The sequence below is a fragment of the Sinohyriopsis cumingii genome, chromosome 16, assembly GCF_028554795.1.
Source record: "Sinohyriopsis cumingii isolate HCF-2022 chromosome 16, ASM2855479v2, whole genome shotgun sequence".
NCBI classification, from domain to species: domain Eukaryota; kingdom Metazoa; phylum Mollusca; class Bivalvia; order Unionida; family Unionidae; genus Sinohyriopsis; species Sinohyriopsis cumingii.
In genome coordinates, this window is record NC_142976.1 from 75,538,584 (window position 1) to 75,547,861 (window position 9,278).

Consider the following 9,278-nt stretch of genomic DNA (forward strand, 5'->3'; position numbering starts at 1 on the left):
ACAATTTGACACGCAAGCATCAAAATAAAAATAACAAAAATGCGCTAACCCTTAGAGGCCTCGATTTAGTGCAACCGGGTTAGAAGTCTCGGTTTAGAATTATCGGCGGTTTTTTTTTTCATTTCTTGTAGAAAGTTTTATTTTCAAAAACGGGCTGCTCTAAAAAGTGGTCTGTTCACCCTTCCTGCTGATTGCTAAAAAGAAATTCATACAATTTAAAATAATTTGATTCTACAATTTAGATTCTCTGATATACCTTTTCTGAGACACAAAGCCAGATCGAGTTTTACGTCTGAGTACGAAAGAATAAGGGACGTATGCTCTTCGAATCATTCTCATCCAGATTGAATCTGGTGAGAAGAATGCTACATTTCAGAATTCCGTTTTAATCTTAGACGTTTTTGTTTAATGCACAGATACAAAAAGCATCTTTATTTAACTGGGGAAATAGTTGAGAAAAGTACGAACGTATCTGGGGCTGGTAATAAAGGCTAAAGTGTTCTTCATCAAAAGCGCCATCTAGTCCCATCTACGAAACAGAGAGAGAGAGGAACGTGGTGGATTTTCGCCTACGTCATATATATATATATATATATATATATATATATATATATATATATATATATATATATATATATATATATATATATATATATATATATATATATATATATATATATATAAAGAGAGAAAGAGAGACATAGATCTCCTACACAAGAATGCATATAACACCGATTGAGTAGCATCATTTTTTGGTCATGTGTGCTTAGTCGTGAGGGAATATGGGCTCATGTGTGCAGGCAAGGTGATGGATGCCGTTTACCCGCAAACCTGGGTTCGAATCTCCGTAGAGTACAAATTAAAAATACTCTAACCTGTATGATAATATTATTTGTATTAAAATATTACTTCTGCCTACTATTATCAAGCATTCTTCTATACAATACATGAATACCACTTTCCGTTCTGTCAGTTGTATATTTATAATTCTTTCTCTCTCTCTCTCTCTCTCTCTCTCTCTCTAGATATATATATATATATATATATATATATATATATATATATATATATATATATATATATATATATATATATATATGAGAGAGAGGGGTGGTAGAGAGAAGGAAGATGAAAGAGTTCTTCATTACTAAAGAAAACTTTATCATTTTCGTGCTTCTTTCATATAAGAAAAATGTAATCAAACTCAGAAACTCGTATGGTGCAAGGCAGAAAATAGGATTGACTAATAAATAAAAATAAGATGAAATAGAATGTTTTATTTTCCTGACACAATATTGGAACCCAGGGGCCACACGTGAAAACAGCTCAACCGCTACCGCGGTTGTTGAATTCTCAAGACTAATCCATGTCAGGAGCTGAAGAATTATTCAAGTTTAGCTCCTTGTGTTGTAATTAACTGGACACTGGTCGAGAGCGTATCTCCGGTAACGCTGACAGTAGCAGCAGGCGGGAAGTCTCCATTTCAGGTAACGGACAGCCCACACGCCTTTCTGATCTACACAAACCGCCCAGAAATACTGGTAGCGCCACTGTTGGACGCATCGGTACCACCAATAGAACACATCATTGCTCCAATTACAATACCGTCTGCAAAGACAAGTTTTAAATGAGAACGTGGATTGGGTCACGAAATTATTTTGAAAATTATCTAGAAGTGGGAAGCATAGCAAAATTACAATATACAAGTCGTTTTGCTGTTAAAGGTGCATCTCACTTTTAATCGTATAATTATACCTATCGACCAGTCTGAGAGGATTTAGAATCCAATACGGATTTGTTGCATACGTACAAATATGTTGAATGCAAGGGTAAGGATTTCAGAGTAACAATTAGCAATAGATCACATTGGATTCAAGAAATATGCACAGACATGTTGGTTATATCACACCAACGTTTGTTTGAAAAATGAAGAAATAATAGTTTAAACGGGAGTAGAATATGAAGATGTTAATTGGAGATTGTAAAATATTTTTTTCAGACATAGCAATTCAAGACATTAGTCATGATCTGGATCATATTAAACTTGTCAGCTTAACATATTTAGAGGACTGTAATTAAGCACAGAACTCTACATTATTGGATTATCTCAGAATGACTGAAAGACTATCCTTGCTCACCAAATTTTGAATTTTTTAGGCTAATTTATTTTATCTCAAGCTAAGACACGATTGTAAAATCTTGATAAATAAGTTATTAAAGTCATATATAATTCATAGATATTCTTTTGATCGAGAAAAACTTGCACTTCCTAAGCACAAAAATTATGTAATTCAGTATGCCCATCAGTGTTCGAGTGTGTCACACTGATTGCTCACCTTTGAATATAGAGAATGTTGCCCTGAGAATATATTGGAGTCAGTCTATAGATGTACACAACAGTGTTGGTCATTTTGATCCATTTCATGGGATAAGGGTACTGAGGTAGGTAGTGTAAGTTGGTAACAATAAAACAATAATGAAAAGAAACATGAGAAATGAAAAATATGACTGTGCTTTAGTTTATACACTAGTTTATTATTAATCTGAACATCGTTCTCATATCAACTAGCAAATATATGAATACATTGAAGGATGCAAGAAGAAAGTCAGTGCTCTAGACGTATAAACTATATGTACTATTGCTCTCCCTCTCTCTCTCTCTCTCTCTCTCTCTCTCTATATATATATATATATATATATATATATATATATATATATATATATATATATATATATATATATCCGTTTCCACAGAATTTACAAGAATAAATATGGCTTTACAAGTTACACTGATTAATTTTCGGGAGCAATAATATGAGTCACACCGCCAAGGCAGTGTCTCGATACCTATATTTTAGAGCCGATTCAATAACCTTTTTTATTATTTACTTTGAATGGAATAAAAATAAAAATACGGTAATGTGTGCAACCATCACTAAAGTATAATTAGAAACTTCACATATAAACATTCAAAATTCAATATTTTAATCTGCCAGTTGATAAAATTGAACTACACCTCACACTATAAATTCTCAAAAACTAAATTCCATATGTGTTTGCTTTATCAACATTATGTTACAGAATTCCATATTTGTTTGCTTTATCAACATTATGTTACAGAATTCCATATTTGTTTGCTTCAAGATGACGGTTCAGAATCGTCGTGACGTAAATATTTCCTGAAAGGTTTTCTTGGCGTAAAAAATATCTATATTTAATCTCGTTTGCTGACATCCGTATATCTATGGTATGGCTATTTGAGATAAATCACTCTTGATAGTTTTAAATAAGTGCATTGGTCCATTTACGCCACAGTTCTGTGGATTTTTGCAATTTCATCTTCTCGTCGGCGAAATCGAGACTGAAATTCCGCCTCGTCTAATATTTATAGGTTACTGCATTTGTATGGAAAAATATGAGCGAGTTTTTTGGATGGAAATACTGCACGACCTTGGGAGTGTAGAATATCCAACCGACAAAACGAGTTCATAAGTACATTGGATTTCAACGGCGACGGAGCAGCGTGTTGACATCTGCAAGTGTGTTTCTGTTCCGCAATTGAATGTTTGAAATCATAATGTGGGGAAAATATGAAGTCATTCAATTTGAATTATCAAAAAGACGCTATGGAATATAATGTTTCTTTCATTTTGAGTGCAGTAAGGAGGATGTCATTGCACTTGGAATATAGTCGAAATTACATTACAATTTCGAAATGCGTAATCAAGCTTGAGAACCTATGACATGGCTCATATAATTCGGATTTGCAGAACTAAGAAAGTACATTTTGAGGAAATTCAGGATGTAAAACTGTAAGTATATTTTTGCCATTCTTATTACCAGCTAAAGGAGACAGTTTATGCCTTGTAACTTGCATGTTATTTGTAGGTACCCACCAATTGTATGAAATCTGGCGTCTATCACCAAAATCCGAAACATTGTATCAAAAAAGTTAACGCGGAATGTAGCAAATCAGCTGGTATGTGGCAGTCCACGAAACATCTGCTTTAGTTCATTCAGAAACAAATTTAATCAACCAAAACATAAAGCGTCTGCTACACGAGTGTACATGATTTGTTTACAAAGTAGTTCCTAATAAATTATTGGCCACACGTGTCCAACACGTGAGTGCCATATGAAGGTGTGCAATATCGTAAAATATTGCACGATTCTGACAATGTAAAGTTAACGGAGAAAAAATGAGCATATAATAACGTTTATTCTCGTAGACAGATGGCACAAGTAAATAAAAAGAATGGGTCAAAAAAGAAACAGAAGGAAGAACAGTCAATGGCAGAAACTAAAAGAGAGGCATAAAGACACTTATAGACTAAAGACGAAACATTATTTAAAACAAATTCCATTTATGAATGTCGATCTGCATCAAGTGATATACTTTTGCTACGACGAAAAACGCTTGAAATAATGGTTGTTTGAATCTTGAGACATCAGCAGCATTAATGCAATGCACAACTGTACGACCGACACAACGATGGAGGAACGGACACACAGACAAAATAAAGTGAGGAAATTTACTTACGTTTTGCACCATGTGATGTAAACTGGATGAATAGCGAAACACTTCAGCTGCGTGTTGTTGTAGTAGAAATACCACCACTGGTAGGAAAGTAGATAGCGGTAGGTCGGGCACACATCGTAATAGTAGTCGTTGAAACTGATCACATCACTGTTACACAAAAGTAAAAATTAAACTTTCCAGTTAGTTGGAGTTTTATACAAAATGTTTTAATCAAAAATGAGACGTTAAACCGTCCCCCACCCAATGTAAGGGACATAAATAGTAAAAGATTACATATTACATTCAGAATATCACAAGTACAAAGCCAGTGATTAACTAATCACTGCAGTAATAGTTGCTCGATAATAATATTCACAGAGAGTCGTCGAAATTTTGTTCCTTCTTTTATTTGGTAAGGCTTGTTTAAAGTTTGAATCTGAATATTTCTGCAAATCTCCCAATGTCATCTAGTCGTAGAGAGCACGTTCTACAAATTGTTCTGAATGAAAATAAAATTCAAATAAGGTGCATTCTGAATGAAAAAATGGCAGTTTTCGAGCACACGCGTCACACACACACACACACATATATATATATAAATATATACATGCGCTTCATCCTCCTGAAACATCATACTAAAGATGGTTACACTCCCTCAATCGGAGTATACAGAGTTAGATTTCAAAGTGACATGTTTTACAGACTGAATACCGATTTGGGCCATGAATATAGGGACTGAATGACTGATGAATGGACTGTCATGACCAAGAAGAAGAAGAAAAATGATTTTCCAGCCTTATCGTGTCCATGGTCTCAGCTTGGGCGGATTTGATAGAATCCTGAACTGCACTGGATTCTTTAGCCAAAAGGACAGGTAACAGGGCCCTGAAACACGAGGGTATGACAGTAACCAGCGTCATGTCTAAATAATTACGCCTACTTATCCGCACATCATTTATTTTAAGACTAAATATTTCGTTTCAAACGTTTAGCACTTTATTAAATGAAACTATTGGTTCAAGGTTAAAATTTTAACACAAAATTGGGTGAAAGACTAAGAAGTTAAAACAGTTTAAATTTGCAAAATAATTTTCAGTAAGGCTGATAAAGCTGAGGTCAGTCTGCTAACAATGACTTATTATGGTCAGACAAACATTGTACTGAAGACGATAGTACGTAATAAATCCAAAAGAGCTCAGTTTGAGAGTGGACAAGTGTCCATTTTAGATAGAACAAACTCTTGATTGTTACCCGGTGGTAGGTAGGTGGAGTTTAGGGATCAAGTGCAGTATCTTGCTATATTAAATAAAGCATTCATTGCATTTTCATCAGCATGAATTACTTTGATTTTATGAAAATCGATAAGTGTCTTTCTGTTATTTAAAAACAAAGTAACAAAATCCTAATTATCAGAAACATTAAATGAAGTATTTCTTTCCTAAAGACAGTTAAGCTAAACAGCTTGAGGAACACAATTGACAACGAATAGAGCAATGACGCGTAAAGAAAATTATTCTGAGGAAATTAGTATTTCATTAACAGTTGCGTAGGGTTAAGACAAATAAAGAATAAGGTGCTAGTCAGAAGCGTGTATTCGGACTGTTGTAGATTCCTTTCTTAAGGATGTTAAACGTCATAGAACTTATTGAAAAAGTGTATATTAATTCATTAATTAGATTTATCTACCATTATCCATTTTCACATCTTGGGATAACCTGTTCATGATAGTAATCGATATGGTCGAAGAAATAACAACAAAAATGTAATGAGCAAGGGAAATAAAACAAAACAATCCCTTCCGCTTAGAAACAAGACGATATCACATTAGTCTCAGTTTTTGGAACTTTTCAGACGAACAAAATTATCGTAAAGATGTGGGAAAAAACGACAAAATATTTTCCTTACAACATAATAATAATAAAACATCTTACACCGACTTTCATACTTACGTAGGATACGCAGTTCTATTATCAGCAGGAAGAAATTTTGCTTCGAGGAGTACATCTTCCGGAATATCAGAGTCACACCTTTGGGTGTACACTAAGGGCCATATCAGCAGTATAAAAGTCAGAGGACAAACCTAATTGGTGAATAATAATAATAATAATAATAATAATAATAATAATAATTGCAGAAATTGTAATAATAATAGTAGTAATCGTATTTACTTAAAGAACCCATAGTTCTTTTCAGTCGAGGGCTATTCTTCCGCTGCTTGCAGAAGCGGAATTACTGAGGCCCCCTGGACAGTTTATCTGGTGAATTTTCATCCGACAATGACCAATTACAGAAAAATGAGAATAATTTTACACTGAAGATACAAATAAAAACAAACTAATGTTTTTTGTAGAAATCATACATGTGAGATTTTGACTGCAGTAATCAGATTAATTCCTGATGCAACTGGTGGCTTATATACTGAACCAACACTGCCACCAACCCCTAAATTTTACATTCATTTTTGACAAGAAATAGCTATTTTGAATATTTTTCTGTGACAAGGCAGCTAAAAGAATCAGTATGTGCCTTATGCATGAATAAAGTTCACTAGTACTGTAACAAATTTGCATACTTTTCATCACCCCTCAACCATCTAGATTTTTAGATATTTACCTCTGTAGCAGACACACATAAATACGCAAGCCAAGTCGGCAGCTCATTTGAAGCCCAAGTTACCCATTTGATCTCCAATGCTGATCTAACTGTGACAGGCAGTCACCAACAAGCCAACCTATTTCCAAGCCTAACTCAAAGTAAATCTAAACCAAATTATAGATTTAGCTTATGTGTGAATTTATAAATGCTAGACTTGTGATAATTCGGTTCGTGCCTTCTACCTTAAAAATTAGGGGGGTGTCAAAATACGAAACTATCCAGTGAGACCTGAAGTTATATTATTTTTAACCGTGCCGGAAATTCTCACTTTTGAGCATACTAAAAGCTGCAGTCCACAATTAGAGTGTCAGTCACTGGCTCCCTAGATTACACGGTAGTGTGTTCGTACCAAGCAGGAGTCAATGTACAATTTCTTTTATTCTCTGCCTCTACATAATCTTTGAGACTTGAGATGTGTTCGATTTTGCCTTATCCTTTTCACAAAATCAAGTAGCACAGTCATGGTATACTATACGTGGCTGCTTGTAGTGTACAGAGGATGCGCTAAATCTGGATTTGCTATATCTTTGCTTACATCGATGGGCCCTATTCGTACCAATATTCATCTAGTAATAAAAGCAAACTATATCATTTGTCTTTTGCCATTAACTACAGGAAAATTATTACGTGTATCAACGATAAATATGCAATATCAATTATTTGTATTGTATTAGCAACAAATATTAAAGCTTTAGCGTATATGATATTCAGACCAATTTTGTTAAATTGCATGTCCGTCGATACTTTTATAAAATCCTAGCTTCCGATCTCCGAAAGCAAAAGTGCGAACAATAAAGGAAAATAAGCTACTTTTTGTATAGCACCAGGTTGTTTAAATACTCTCAAAGTGATACGGTTGGCTGTCACTGTTAATAGGGACCAATCTAATTGGTCAACATGGCTAACCAGTGGCGTCGATTCTGTCATGCTTTTAACTTCACGAATATTTTTATGTAACGATTTTGTGACAAATATTTACTAGCATTAGCCTTAAGGTACTCATTTCTTATCAATGGTAAAATAAATGATATCAACAATGCCATTAACATTAAGCATTTCAACAGTGAACCGATTGATACCGGCAAAATATAATCTGATTGGCTCTGGTAAAAGTTAATTACGTATATCAACTATAAATATGCAATATCAATTATTTGTGTTAGATTCACAACAAATATTAAAGCTTTATGGGATATGACATTCTAGCCAATTTTGTTAAAGTGAGTGTTCGTCGATACTATTATAGCATCCTAGCTTCCGATCTCCGTAAGCAAAAGTGCAAAGAATAAAGGAAAATAAGTTACTATTTGGACTATTCGTTGTTTACAAAATTCATCTTTCTGCATGTCAGCTAATTCTGCAATAAACACTCATAGCAATAGATAATTAAATAATTATATGAATAATTTATTTCATGCTCATCAATGGAATTAACTATTGTAATCACGAGTTCGTATTTCAATCTCTCCCACACAAACGCAACTAAAAAAATTAATGTCTGGTCTATTCGAGGAGACGAATACAATCAGAAATAAATTTTAACAAATTTAGGTGCTATTTTAATTCAAGTCTACTTACCAAATATCGTAAGTTCATCCTCTTTCTTTTGTTCTCACTTCTGTACAGATGTATTGGAGTCTGTATTGACTTTTTGTATAGCACCAGGTTGTTTAAATACTCAAAAAGGGATAAGGTTGGCTGCCACTGTTAACAGGAACCAATCTAATTGATCAGCATAGCTAACCAGTGGCGTCGATTTTGTCACGCTTTTAACTTCACGAATTCTTTGATGTAACGATTCTGTGACAAATATTTACAAGCATTAGCCCTAAAGTAAAATTTTGTATCATCAGTAAAATAAATGACATCAAACAATGGCATTAGCATACACATTTCAACAGTGAACAGGTGAATACCGACAAAATATAATCTGGTTGGCTCTGGTTAAAAGGCTGCTGGCATTAGACCTGCATACTTGCGCAAGTTAACTAAAAAATGTTATCATTTTATTTTTCTTCAGGCGTTTGATTTAAAAACAAGTTACGTCCTTGTGATGAAAGTTGGATTAATCATATTCATCCACTTAACACCCGACCAAAAATTA

General features: G+C 34.0%; 1 protein-coding gene across 1 annotated transcript; it reads right to left on the bottom strand.

Moving 5' to 3' along the window:
* Positions 1–1,262: 1,262 nt before the first annotated feature.
* Positions 1,263–8,872, bottom strand: LOC149780815 (uncharacterized). The gene is made up of 5 exons (XM_089936428.1): positions 8,753–8,872; positions 6,469–6,599; positions 5,315–5,404; positions 4,541–4,687; positions 1,263–1,608 (listed from the first exon to the last, which is right to left on the bottom strand). The coding sequence occupies exons 1-5, from the start codon at positions 8,768–8,770 to the stop codon at positions 1,395–1,397; spliced, it is 600 nt and encodes a 199-aa protein (XP_089792554.1). The 5' UTR covers positions 8,771–8,872; the 3' UTR covers positions 1,263–1,394.
* Positions 8,873–9,278: the final 406 nt, after the last annotated feature.